At 51.2% G+C, this 13,954-nt stretch overlaps 4 protein-coding genes across 4 annotated transcripts; 2 read left to right on the plus strand and 2 right to left on the minus strand.

Annotated features, from left to right (window-relative positions):
* Positions 1-937: 937 nt before the first annotated feature.
* Positions 938-2,534, minus strand: NGA_0460801 (uncharacterized protein). Its single transcript, XM_005853851.1, has 4 exons — positions 2,276-2,534; positions 2,106-2,193; positions 1,509-1,979; positions 938-1,422 (listed from the first exon to the last, which is right to left on the minus strand). The coding sequence occupies exons 1-4, from the start codon at positions 2,500-2,502 to the stop codon at positions 1,285-1,287; spliced, it is 924 nt and encodes a 307-aa protein (XP_005853913.1). The 5' UTR covers positions 2,503-2,534; the 3' UTR covers positions 938-1,284.
* Positions 2,535-7,981: 5,447 nt separating this feature from the next.
* NGA_0460701 (uncharacterized protein) lies at positions 7,982-8,401 on the plus strand (the record flags this gene model as incomplete). The annotated part of the gene is made up of 2 exons (XM_005853850.1): positions 7,982-8,047; positions 8,251-8,401. Coding segments are annotated over exons 1-2 (201 nt in total), but the record flags the coding sequence as incomplete, so codon positions are not given.
* Positions 8,402-8,576: 175 nt separating this feature from the next.
* On the plus strand, positions 8,577-11,153 carry NGA_0460610 (intraflagellar transport protein 52; the record flags this gene model as incomplete). Its single annotated transcript, XM_005853849.1, has 5 exons — positions 8,577-8,921; positions 9,256-9,906; positions 10,040-10,273; positions 10,590-10,712; positions 10,957-11,153. Coding segments are annotated over 5 exons (1,506 nt in total), but the record flags the coding sequence as incomplete, so codon positions are not given.
* Positions 11,154-11,371: 218 nt separating this feature from the next.
* NGA_0460910 (uncharacterized protein) lies at positions 11,372-13,431 on the minus strand (the record flags this gene model as incomplete). The annotated part of the gene is made up of 5 exons (XM_005853852.1): positions 11,372-11,833; positions 12,063-12,156; positions 12,305-12,371; positions 12,518-12,811; positions 13,114-13,431. 5 exons carry the CDS (start codon positions 13,429-13,431, stop codon positions 11,593-11,595), a joined length of 1,014 nt encoding a protein of 337 aa, XP_005853914.1. The 3' UTR covers positions 11,372-11,592.
* Between the last annotated feature and the right edge of the window lie 523 nt (positions 13,432-13,954).

Consider the following 13,954-nt stretch of genomic DNA (forward strand, 5'->3'; position numbering starts at 1 on the left):
AAGCCTGCATTCTGTGCACGATGTCGAATGAATTCTTGGGGCGGTCTTCTGCTGTATCAGCTCCTCGCGGAAGTCGGAATGCTCGTAAAACAGGAGCCTCTGAGCTCCTGTGATAGATTTGAATCTCGTCCTTTGCGCATAGTAGCGTTCCTTACAAGAAAATGGAATTGATTATTTGTGGAAAAGCAGAGACAATTGAACAGAATGCTCAAAGTGAAGTTGGGAAAGAAAGTGGAGAGGGCCGATGCAGCCTTAGCATGTAGTCGGACGCGTGATGAAGCGGGCATAGGGTAATTCGCCATCAAACGGACGAGGCTATTTAGCAAGGCATGCAACAGAACTTTGTACCGAGCCAGAAAATACTTTCGATCAACCGAAGCTGGAAATCGTCCGCTTGCAGGGACAGTTGCGGCAAGCGGGATCGAAGCTCATATGCGCCCGTCTTCTGAAGTACAGAAGCTATATGATTGTTCCTACCGTCTGGGATGTTATCTAAATTAGAAGTATGTGCGGAAAAGAGCGCCTGTACAGGAGCTTTTCCCTTTCTAATCGGACTTTCACCTTGAATATTACCTTGAACTGATATAATCATTCTTATATCATTGACATTTTTCAGGTCAATGTACCTGGAGGCTTTCGCTCTAACATCTTAATCTTCGTCCTCAGCAAATCTCAATGGGGTGCTGAAGCCTGCTTTGCCCTTGATTGCCCATGGTGAACACATACGACGATCTTACGGGAGAAACCCCACTTGCAAGTAGCGATCAAGGGAAAGATTTTCCTTCCTCGCTTGAGAGAGGAGATGAAAGCGAGGGAGAAAGCGCAAGAGAATGAGCCATCAGGGAAATGACAAAAAAGAGCCATCAGGGAAATGATAAAAAAGAGTTGAATAAACGCGTCTCAAAAGTAAATTTAACACGTATGCGGTTTTGTAGATGCTCACTATGCCAGTACACCATGCAAAGCTTTCCAAGATGTCTATGAGTTCCCTTCAGTCATGTGGAAGATGTCTCACCAATTCCTTCGTTATGCCCCTAAGTTTATCCAGTTGAACATATTTGGTACACTTTAATCGGTTTTCCAGGATATTAGTTCCTTTTTGTTCTCGCCGTTGTAGCAAAAGTGAAGCAAAACTAAGAGTTGTATACGCCATACTCCCTAGTGTAGTGCCCCTGCATACTGCTCTCGGTGCACACAGCAGGTAAGCTCAATAGTACAGGGTGGTGCCGAGCAATACTATGTCGTTGGTTACAAGGACGATCGGTAACCGCAGATGCCTTTTCTTCAGGGCCAAGGATGGATGTACATGCCTACGTCCCTTGCTTTCGTGAAGAGTGCTTGCGCGTCGTTTCGTGATTTATGAAACATTTGCCAACCAAACTTGTGCATCTCTGGATGGTTGTAATGGATTTCGACAAACATCTGCACGAGATTGGATGGAAAGAGAATCCATGAGACAAGTCCGTGCAACCTGTAGCATCTTCACATTGCCCGCAAATCTTTCTCACCTCGTCAATCAGCTTATAGGTGCCATCAGCAATAATCTTGTCTAAAAGCGCGTACTCCATCTCTTCCACGTCCATCTTTACCACCACGTAGTCATCCTTCTCGATATTCAAGTCCTTCATGACCTGACTCAGACCACGCGTCGGTGGTTGCGTTGCTGGATTCTCGTCGGTACCAATGTAGTTATAATAGATGTGAAGTATTTCCTTGACACCTTCGGGTGTGTAGCCTTGTTTCAAATCAGCCGCCGTTCCACGGACACACGCGTCAATTTGACTGCTGAGGGCTGCTACATTGCTGAGATCACTCGCGCACTCAAAGCCATGTATGGCGTCAAACTTCACCGGATAATTCTGCATAATCCAGCACAAACTGCTGTAGAAATCTTTGATCCCCAAGTCAATGTATATTTTACGCTTGTACACGGCCGGATCAGAGGCATTGACGAAGTTTGCAAGGAAAAACGGAGTCACCTAGGAACAAGAAGAAAGACGTACAAGGTGAATCATTAAGTCAGAGGGAAGCAGTTACGGGATCGTTCCGCATTGAAAGACGCGTACACACCCCATTAAACAGAGATACGCCGTCAGCTTCCTTACTTGGTCTTTGTCTTCGATATCATTGGTCTTGCCGAGATAGTACTTTCCTCGGTATTGCCAAATAGGCTCGAGCGGCTCCTGCCAGAACCTAAAAGATCGATAATAAGTCCTAGATTGGCATTCATGGTGTAGCGTGATAGCATTTTCATCGGTTTTACGCACTAGCTCACCTTTTCTGGAGAACTTTCATGTTCTCCTCCACTGCTTGCATTCGCTCGTACAGGCTTTGCGAGCTTTTGACAGAAGATGTATCTATGTCACCAAAACGCTCGACATGGGAAAGATCCATGAATTTCTCGCTCACAAAAATTATAAGGATAAAAATCCCAAGATTCAGGAATGTACTTGAACACGCCCACGATGCGGGACCTGTGCAGGCTCTGAGAGAGACCTTCATACTTAGGAAGAGCTCCTGAAGGTTTCCTTTTGCAAGCAGGAAGTGATGTGGTGTATGTAAATGTACATAAAGTATATCTGTAATGCAATATCTATGCGATCGCTCGAAGTTTGCAAACATATACGTGAAAAGACTTCAGGAAGAGTATCGAAGATCACCCAAAAGGAAACTGCCAGTGAAACGGCTATTGCCCAAGAAAGATTTCTTATCCCTACTCGAAAGAACCGTGCCGACGCTAAAGCTGAAGAAAGTCATCTTCATCCGGATTCTCAAGCTCGAGGAAGACTTGAGGAGCAATTTCTTAATGTATTTGACGATTGGCGTGGTAAACAGGAAAGGACATGCTCTACTGCGCCTATAGTGACCTTCAGGCGGAGACTAACGGTCGGCGAGCCCCCGAACAGCAAGTTAGCAGCGAGCTCTCTTAGGGTGAGGGAAAACACCCCATGGGAAAGTGGTATGACGTTTCCGGGCGCACTGAAATTTTGAGTACAGAGACAATAAACCAAGAACTGGTCATATGCTCCTCGCGCGATTGGTCCTTCCTCATAGCGCGCGTGCACACCAACCAGGCCATACATACCTATTAGCAGGAGTCCCAGGCTCTCATGCCACCCGTGCAATAGCTATAAGTAAAAGAATGTATAGGCTGAGGGTACCCAAAGGGAGCAAAAAGTTATAGAAAAATACCGACATTTACCCTTCTTCGCGAAGAAAGTCATGTCCAAATTAGACGAATATAGTTTTTCTTTTTTAGGAAAAAAAATGTATGTTCCTACCCAAGAAAAGTCCCTTCCTCCAGAAAAACATATCCTCTTCTTAAAGAAAAGGAAACTTTTTTCATTATCAGCCACCGAAGAAAACGTTTTTGGCAAATAAATGTTTTCCTGGTAACAAAGGAAATTACTTTCTTACCTGAAGGAAAGAAAGTTATTCATCTCCAAGAAACAAATGTTTCTCTGCAAGAGAAGGAAACATTCGTTTTGGCCGGAAAATGAATTTATGTATCTATCAAGATTACAAACAAAGGATTTGTTGTAAGAAAAGAACTGGTGTACCAGGACGGCCTTTTCTCCTCCGCATCCGTGGCTTACCCCCCGCATGGTATCGAAAGTAGCATTCAGAGCCACTAGAGAGAGCGTGGCCAATAGAACTCTGTGTTACGCGTATTCTTCGCCACAGTGGCAAGAGTGCCAAAAAACCAATGTTGTGAAAATCTGATAAAAAGGACCTGGAAAAAATCTATTGCATTAGAAGCGGGGTACCCTAATGGACTTAATGAGACACTCAGGGACAGAAGGTAAACCATAGACATGTTGGTTAGTGTTGGCGTCGTAGGCTCGCATAGTGAGCATCCTCTGAACCATATCAACGTTACGAACATTCTTAAATGACTCCTTCGATTTCATCTACAAGGAATTATTTTCAAAACGCGTTTATTCAACCCTTTTTCGTCCTTTCCCTGATGACTCATTCTCTTGTGCTTTCTCCCTCGCTTTCATCTCCTCTCTCTCGCGAGGAAGAAGGATCTTTCCCTTGATCGCTACTTGCAAGTGGGTTTTCCCTAGTGGGGTCGTAGTATCCGGGGAGTATCCGTTTCGCATGTGTTCAACACGGGCAACCAGAGGCAAAATGGGCTTCAGAACCCCATCATATTGGTCGCTGAGGACAAAGGGCACCATACAGTTAGAACGAAAGCCTTCAGGCACGTTGATCAGCAAGTTCATAACCGTACTGCGCTCTGGGTACCCCATGATCATGTCAGCGGCTAAAGTGGCATTCAAGGCCATTTCCTTAATCCAAAAAGAATGTGCCATAAAGCGGGCAAGCTGAGCGCGTGTGGCCATCCACATACCCTGGTAGGGCTCTGTTGGTGAGACGAACCGATCGTGGACGCCGCAAGTCCATTGTGTCTTATCGCGATGCCTCCCGCAACGGAGAACGGGTTGCTTTTTCAGCCGTTCCTGTATGCGAACGAAGTCATCATTTCGAGTCGCATCCAGCACATTTTTCCTGGTGATGCATAATGGGGTATTGGTATAATCCATCATGTTGAAGTCCCCCGTCTTTACATCCACCTCTGTTCGATAGATACAGCGCGTAAAGTTCAGCGGTTCAAGAATTTCTGTATCCAATGCCCAAGATACTACAGTCGGCCAGGTCAAGTGCGTGTCGTCTTCCATGTAGAATATCGATGTATAATCGGGATGCCTTTCAACAGCATCTTCAATCGCCTGTCTGTGGGCCCAAAGTAATGAATATTTATGCTTATCGTCGGTGGTGGGAGCTTGCCATAGTTGGAGCGTGGGATTGCTGTTTCCCATGTATCCCCATGCGGCTAATATTTTGTGCAGAGCCTCGTCGTTGTCTGTAACGATCAGGACGTCTACTCGAGTCTCGTACGTCTGAATGAGGTCAAGCATGGCGGTGAGATATACAAGTTTCCCAACATTCCAGTGATACGATATGACCACAAGAATATCCTCAAGTAATGATGAGGCAAGACTCGGTTTTGCTGCGAGCTGCATATGCTGTCTCGTTTTGCCCCAATTAGAAATAGACATGTTAAGGAGAAAGACATGTATGCAGAACAGCACCGAGAAAGCGAAAGCGGCGGCCTGAAATGTTCTTATCCTTATCCGCATCACAGCTCTCCCTAGTATCTATTCTTCCCTAACTTGATAGAAATAGATCGCATGAATTCTCATTCGGCATAGCTGGAGCAATGAGACCGGATGAATGTGGAGCATTAGGCTGCTCCATCCCCGGGTGGAGCTTACTAGCTGAATAAGTCGAAGCAAGCGCACTTCACCTTTGAGCTCCTTTGTTGGTTGTCAGGCCTGAGTTAATTATGTAATATAATTTTATGAAAGATGACAGGATTTGAGCGATAGTGTGAGGTGTAATGGGTGGTTGGAGGACGGCACATAGCATGGGCCTGCCTTGTTGATGACGGGTACGTGTCGTCACTTTCGCGGGGGTACAATGTAGTTGGGCCCATATCGCCGATTTATTTAGGGCAGGACACGGCCTTCCAATGTTCATGACGGGCGCCAAAAATCAGCATGAGCCTATTTTTCCGTACAGCTTCACAAAGTAAAGTTCAATATGTGAAATGTTTAACTCGCGCCGGTTGTGATTGACTCTCAAGACATGCAGGCACGAACTTACAACGTACGCTACTGTACTCGAATTATGCATGGTATTCATCGCGCCTCTCATGTATTGTGATACAGATTAGAATGATTTAAGACTTTGAAGGAAGAGAGTTATGGTCATTGCTTGATAAGTAACGGCGATTTCTTGAATAAGCTTTTCATTACATGGTCAACAACATGTGTGAGTTCAGATAACTTTGTGTTTTCCATTTGATCAAATGTACGCCTCAGTTTTTTGTAAAACCTCTGACTTTCTTTAATGGGATGCTGGGGGATACATTGTTGTCTTCTATTTGTAAGGGAACGAGGGTTCGTGCTTCCGGGTTTCAATGACTGGAAGTTTGGATAGGGAAGAACAGTACAATAAATACCTATTTTGCTTGTAAAGAATTTGAACCTTAAGTGTCAAACTTGCTTAAAAGCGCAATACAATTAATCATGGCAACGAAAGGCACCATTCAATAATAATTTCTGGGGTCTATCACTTAAAATTTGTGTGAACGAAGTAATTTCTACGTACACAAAAGGTAGGAAGAGCTTTCGTGAGACGTCACAAAATTTTCCTTCCAACAATTGTACCATGAAATGAAGCAGGCGATGAAAAGAATAATTGGGCTCATCTTCTCAACTCGATTTCACGCTTTGGCTTGGTATGATGACAGCAGAGAGGAAGCCCATTTTGTCGTTGCTTGCTGGTCGCTGGCCTACATGACCTCGTCACATTTACACAATATTGCAGGATAGGTGTAGATAAGCAACTAAGAGCAGCAAAACGAGCATGCATGCGAATTCGTCCGCTTGCAGGGACAGTTGCGGCAAGCGGGATCGAAGCTCATATGCGCCCGTCTTCTGAAGTACAGAAGCTATATGATTGTTCCTACCGTCTGGGATGTTATCTAAATTAGAAGTATGTGCGGAAAAGAGCGCCTGTACAGGAGCTTTTCCCTTTCTAATCGGACTTTCACCTTGAAGATTACCTTGAACTAATATAATCATTCTTATATCATTGACATTTTTCAGGTCAATGTACCTGGAGGCTTTCGCTCTAACATCTTAATCTTCGTCCTCAGCAAATCTCAATGGGGTGCTGAAGCCTGCTTTGCCCTTGATTGCCCATGGTGAACACATACGACGATCTTACGGGAGAAACCCCACTTGCAAGTAGCGATCAAGGGAAAGATTTTCCTACCTCGCTTGAGAGAGGAGATGAAAGCGAGGGAGAAAGCGCAAGAGAATGAGCAAGTAAAAGTGTCAATGACGAAAGCTGTTCACACACGTTGGCAAGAGACGTGCTAGATCGGAATCCAAGCTTGTGTACGTGTGGTACCAGTTTTTTCCATTCCCCGCGTTGATCTCTTCCTCAGTTTTCTCAAGTAATGCGAAATTTCTATATACACACGTTGCTCATGAAGTGTTTGCTAGTGCGCAGTTGGTCTTTTCTGGGTTTTTCTCACTTTTTGGCCCATACCAAATATGCGCCTCGAGATTCTGCCCCGTTGCTGGACCGTTGGACTAGTTTTGCTCGCTTGTTTGCATTGGTTTGGTGGCCAACACTACAGTCCTTGACAGGTTATTTCCGGCACATTTCGCAATCATGCATGTTAGAAAATGTAGAAAAAAAGATGTGGGGATAAGGCCTACGCGCTGGATCGTGTAAGATGGCCATTCCCCCCACCCACCAAAATAAACGCATGATTCCCTTGCAAGAGGCTACTTTCCAAACCTTATATTCCCCTGTCCAATACCAGAATAGTAGTCATGTGTCTCGATACCGCATTTTACGCACCAAAAATACGAGGCAATGATACTATCCCCTCTTGTGGTTAATTCCTCGTCACCAATCTTGCCTCTTGTAGAGCTAAATTTCACATCGCGAAAACTAGCCATCTTATCCTCGATGCCCTGTGCTTGTCCGCCGCTCATTCCCAGACACAGCCTTGTCCTCCGCGTCGGAGCCCACGACATCACATTCCAAGAGGACCTCCTCCTCTTCCCTTTCTTACGCCCCTCGTGAGGCCCCAGAGGGCTTGGCAGAGGGACTGAAATTCATTACCCTCGGAGTAACAGTGATGCACTCAGAGCAGTCTGGGCATTCACCACAGTCCAATGCATCGAGCGGGAATTATTCAAGCAATAGAAAAGGAGACGGTAGTAATGTCGCCAGCCTTACCTATCAGCCACATCCCGGACAGGCAAGTAGACTTGCGGGCGCATGAGGAGACCCTTGCGACTTTCAACTCACCTCCATCCCATCCTGTCACACATTGACAGGCCCCGCTTGAAGAGCGACACAACCACGTGGTTTTCAATGCGGTGAAAGGGGAAAACTACCAAAATATGAAGCGGCTTTTCCGTCGCTTACGGAGAGCCGGCCTGAAAGTCACCATGTGAGATGTTGGGGGATGGGAAAAAAGTAAAATTGTGCTGAGGTCTTCTTGGATTGGAAAATCAACGATATGTGTAGGCCAGAAATGAATAACTTGTATGGAACTTTCAAGCTCGGTTTCTCATTGTGCGTGTTGTACCAAGGGCAGCATTTCGAAGCGGAGGAATGCACTCGTCATCTTCTTACCACAATCTTATTCCACAGCAACAAGCACTCAGACCTCCAATCCATTCTCGTCCGGGAAGGGCAGCATGTCGGGATACGACCAGACGCCTCGCATGGGGCTTCAGCACTGTCACTACCCTCCTTGGCCGTCTTTGCGTGTCCTCAATCGGCTTTCACCACTCACGAGGTAGCTGGGGGGGGGACGCTGTAGACAAATTTCCCACGGACTGCATTAAGTCCACGGCGTGGGGGCACGGCTATGTGGCCGCCATGCTGTGGGTCACGCGTTTCAGCTGTCCTTCCAGCGGGCAGTAACTTCTACCCCCCCCCTTCCCCCTTGTGCCTTCCTAACCCCCTCCCTGCAGGAACAAGCCCTCTCTCGCTTCCTGCTCGTAGAGGGGCAAAGCGTCCTCCTTCTCCTCTCAGAAGGGGTGGGGAACAATCAATGCGGGAGCGAGGAGGGCCCTAGTTCTCTTCTTAACCGCTGGCTCCAGCCCTGGGGCATGCACGCGCACCACGACGCTGTTCTCCGGCGGCGGAGACACCCTCGCTTTCCCCATCCCAAGGAGGTCTTCCTCTCCCTGTCCTCTTTGCCTGAGACGGAAGACGACCAGGCGGGGAAGGACGAAAGGCAGGAAGAGGAGAAGGACCCGGGCTTCTCCTTCGTCTATCCCTACGGTTGCTCCCTGTCCGTTGCGCCCCCTGCGAAGGTAGGGTCTGGACGCCGGGAAGGCTCCAAGAGGGAGGCATTTCGATGGCGGCCTGTGCTAGATATCGCGCTAGCCCGTGCTTAGATATCGCTCAAGTCCGTGGTTTACCTCTACGAGCGTGCCTGAGAGGGGGATGGGAGGGAAGGAATACAGGGAGAGGGAGCGCGGATGGGGCGGTGAGCTTTCCTACCGCGATGCGTGCTTTGGGTCAGGGTGGGGCTTAGGAGTGACGGGCCGGATACCTGAGAGCACACCTTTCCAAAACCAATCCTATATGCTTGCCTCCGTTCGATTGAGATTTCCCGTCCCCCTCTCTCCTCCGATTGCACCCCAGGTCCTGCTCTCCTCCGGCCCTTACTCTTATCCCGCCCACCGCCCAGTGCTGGCCGCCTGGGAGGGTCGTGCGGAGGGAGAGGACGGAGGGGAGGGGAAGGGTGCGGGAAGGCGGGAGGAGGCGGGGAAGGAAGAAGAGAAGAGGTTGAATGAAGGGGAAAGGGGCAAAGGTCGAGGAGGGGGAGGTGCAGGTGGAGGAGGAGGGAGGAGAGGAGGGCGGCTGGTTGTCCTGGGCGCGGTGGACATGTGGACCGACGCGTGGCTCGACCAAGAGGACAATGGCTGGCTCGCGGATGTGATTTTCCGGGTAGGGGCAAGAAAGGCGCCGGAGGGGGAGGGGGAGGGGAAGGAAAGGGGGGGGGAAGGCTGGCACCACTCACGTCCTCTTGTCCTCCCTCGTTCCCAGTGGCTGCTCCATCGCGAGCCGGACGCGGAGTCCAGCGCCCCTCCCTCTAACTTGGGTCAAGCCAGTTTTAGCCATGACCGTTCCCCCTCCCGGCTTGCTCAGCTCCTCTTCTGTGGGGACGCGAGGCCAGAGCAGGAGCGGGCGCATGACCCCGCCCTCCCTCCCGCCCTCCCTCCCTCCCTACAACCACGCTTGTGCACCCCACGTGTCCGAGACCTCGCGCAGCAGCTTCGACCGTGTCTTCAGGTGGGAGGAGGGCGGGGTGGAAAATAAACGGGGGAGAGGGACGCAGGAAGCGGCGAAGGGAAGGGGGAGACGGAGGTCGAGCGCAATGGGGAAGCTGGTCGCCTGATTGGTGCCTTACTTTCCGCATTGACAGGGAAAAATGTACTCTACGCCGCAAAGTCACGTCGATCTCAACAACCTGCTCAACCCTCCCGATGAAGGAGGACGGGAAGGAGGGCGAGGGAGAGGGAAAGCAGGCGTTCCCCCTGGAGAGGAACCGCCTTTGTACGCACTGCGACCAAACACGCTGCTCCCAGAAGTCCTCGCAACGCACCACGCTCTGGGTCTGGAACCAGAGCACCCGTTGAGGCCCGTGGCGCCGGAGTTCGTCTGTCCTCAGCCCCCCTTGCGGTGAGAGACTGAGGTTGATGTGGGCGGGGAAGGGTGGCCTTAGACGTGTCCTTCTCCGTATACCTCGTCCCCCTGACCCTGAACGATCGAGAGGAAGGAGAGGATTTTTTGTTCGGTCGCCGGCACGTGTACTGACGAGTTGTACACCAGAGAGCGATAGCTTAGCTTGTCCTCGTTCCTCCCCCTGGCTTTCTCTCTCTCTTGATACTGCTTCACGCACAGCCTGGCCGTCTTCCCTCCCTCGTTCGCGCCCTCCCCCCCCTCCCACCCTCGAGCAATTCGACCTAGACCAGGTGTTTGCGTCGCCACGGACCCAATTGGCGCGTCTCTTCCACAAATGTGCCTCGAGCAGGTTGGAAGGGGCAAAAGAAGGATCCAGGGAGGATTTGAGCTATTTTGTGCGCGAGGCTGCTGAGGTAAGGGGAGGTGACAAGGAGAGGAACTGGAGAAAGAGCTGATTGTAGAAGGTGATGAGACCTGAGTGTGCTGTGAGCGCTTGACTAGGCCGTGAGGCGATGGGCGCGAGATGTTGGCGTGCTTTGCATCCACCTTTGGAGATGGTGAAAGCTGCGTTTAAATATTTCATGTTGTGAAAGCGGGATGTTGATGAGAATGAGACTGAGCCTTCCCCTCTTTTTTTCTCTTCCCCTTCTTCATGAGATCGTTGGCCTGCACGATTTATCCTCCTCCGAGTCCGCCTCCGGTGGGAAGGAGCTCGAGGCGGGAAAAGAGGAGGAGGACGCAGCCAAGAATACGCTGGCCGTGCTTGTGGAGCAGCTCGCCCGTTGGAAAGGAAGAGGGGGGTCGGGGTAAAGCGAGGAGTCGGGAGGCAGAGTGCGGTGGGATCAGCAGGGGGTGGGGTTCAAGCAGGGGGGGATAGAGGAATGGAAGCGAAGGGAAGCCACTGGGGGGCTGGCCAAGGCTTTACCGAGGGATGCAGGGGGGGTAGAGGGGATTGGGAACAGTGCTGCCTTTGTTTCTAGATGGCGTGCATAAAGAGGTGTAGATCTCGGACAAATGTAAAGGAAGTAAATTACAGGACAAAAAAGAATAAAGTCTCGAATGGAAGCCCTTCTCGGATATCATTCAGTTCAATTCTTAAATTACGAAGGTGTTGAGAAGGTGCCTCCACGCTTGAGCCAGCCCTGCTGTCGTCCCTTCTGCTAATTTTCAAAATAACGAATCCCCTTCTTTCATTTCATGGCTCCTTTTCGTATCATTTCATCTGTAGTCAGTCGGACATCCCGGAGGCAGTAGCGCTGGGACTGACAGTTTGAAAATTTAAGATATGATGTCTCAGGTGTGGACCGATCCCACTTTCTCCGCGGTCAGACGAGTCGCCCCAGTGCTGGCGCTTGTCTGGAGCTCGCGTTCCGAGCTTCCATTACCTGCTCCTGATTTCTGGCCGCTGAGAACAGCGCTACCGGAGGCAGTCATCTTCGACTTCTTCATGCTTGCGGCGAGGCCTAATGCCCCCTTTTTCTGCTGCGGAAGGAGCGCTTGCACCGTCACACTCAGGTCCAATGTCAACATACCCCTGTGCAGGATTGACAAGTTGGGATAAGGAGGGAAAGGGGTAGGCCGAAAAATGGCCTGGTGAGATAATACCACAGGGCAAGAGAGGCAGCCGACTCCAATTTCATCGCTTTAATGGGGTGGTCCACGTCATTCCGGGCATGGGAAGAAACGACCATTGTACATGCTGCATAGGTGTTCACAGTCACACGAACTCATGAAAGGGTAAGGGGAAGCGGGCAGCCACTCACTTGAATACACCTCCGGAGGACAATGCCACGCGCACACGCTCTTTCATAACCGGGAAGGGAGGGATAATGGAGGAGGCTGCGAATTCCTTGGCGCCTGCGAGTGCGAGTAAGGGCACAGTGGGAATGAGAGCCATTGTGACCGGGCGCTGGATCCGGTGACGGATCATTGCCGATAGCCCCCTCTCGGCGTGCCACACGATCCCCACGATCCTCCCAGGCATCGATCGGTCCCTGACGCTTACCTGGAGAGAAACCGAGGGCGATGGGAATGACGGCCTGTCCCAAGTCTTGAAGCCGACTGTCTTGAATCTGTGGGGAGGGTGGGGTCGACGATTCGATCCCGAGAAAGGCAACAGGGGAACGAGCGGGCTTACATCGCACGCAGCGACGGATCGCCTCTATCCTTACTAAGAGGCACACAGACCCTCTCTTTAAGCCCCATCGCACGCACTCACCTTGACCAGGACGTGCTCGGAGAAGCGTCTGGACGCAACCACATGCATGATCTGCGGGAATGATTCCCAGGGCACATGCTTCACTTCCCCCATGGGCACCTCCTCTCCTCCTTTCCCTCCCTGGTGCGACAAACTCCCCTCTACAGGCGACTGCGATTTCCCCCCTGAGTGGAAGGGGGCGCCGCTCGAGCTGCGGCTACAGGTGCCTTGTTGTGAAAGTCCGGTGCGAGAATTCTGAAGGTCAGCGGTGTTGCCCTGAGACCCCCGTGAGGAGCCCCCAAAGGCGGGTATGGCCTGCGAGAAGGAAAAAAGGAGGCATGGGAAGAGAGAGGCCGTGGCGAGGCGGTAAGGATATCAGGGAGGCTAAAAGGGAGACAGGGCGTGTGGACGCGTGTGGGCGCTTAGGCAGCTTTCTCGTCACGGTATGAGCGAGTTGCGGAATTCACAGACCACACTCTACGCGGCGTTTCCCCTACACATCCGCGTGGTCCTTCCCATGCAGGTACCGCTCAAGGGAAGGTGCATGCGAAGGACACGACTCAAGGCTTAGTCCCGTGCCCCCTCCCCCCTCCCAGGAAACACAACACGAGTCTGACCTCGCCCAGGCTGCAGAGCTGCCGCTGCTCGACCAGAGGGTCTTCGGAAACCAGGGGGAAGAGGACCGTGACCTCGTAGGGCCCCCCCGCCCACTTCAACGTGGAGGACGCGCCTGGGAAGCGCGACTTGTTCTTTGACGTTTTGTTGCCTTCCCCAGCCAACGCTGGATCCCGGGATACCCCCAGAGCTGGCAAAAGGCTGCTGGCGAGTCGGCCTGGGGGGGGGGGGGGAAGGAGAACCGAAGCAGGAGACGGCAAAAGGTCGTCAGTGCCGGGAGAGGCCCGTTTTCCTTCCCTTCCAGCCCCCCTCGCGCCCATCCTTCCTCGCCCTCTTCACCCACCTTCCAGCCGTGGGCGGCCCAGGTAGATGTGAAAGAGGACCAGGTCATCGGCCAGGGAGCTCTTTTCGGTCTCTCGGGATCCGTAGGACGGCAAGGAGAGCGGTAGGGAGGGGAGCGGGGCGACAACATGGAAGCCTCGCACGCGTCGATCTACGGTCAGGTCGAGGGCCGCGCAGACGGGACGGTGGTCCTGTAAAGACGAAACAGTGCGACATGGGGGGAGGAGGGAGGGATGAAAAAGGGTGAGGGGAATCAACACCAATTGAGAAAGAGGAGGAGGAAGGGGGAGTGACTGGGATGAGCCTAGACAGCGGGGGAATGAGTAGTTACTGCTCGTAATTTTTCACGATGTACGATGAATTTGAAAATTACGAGTACAATGCTGCGCTTCCCCGTTCCCTCCCTCCCTCCCGCCGCCCGCCCTCCCACCCCCCCTCCCCAGCACGCACGCTCAGTGCCACGTTATCCGCCACTGTCGTAATGCCGCCACCGAACGGTAA

Source organism: Nannochloropsis gaditana (genome assembly GCF_000240725.1).
Source record: "Nannochloropsis gaditana CCMP526 unplaced genomic scaffold scaffold706, whole genome shotgun sequence".
In the NCBI taxonomy this organism is placed as follows: domain Eukaryota; class Eustigmatophyceae; order Eustigmatales; family Monodopsidaceae; genus Microchloropsis; species Microchloropsis gaditana.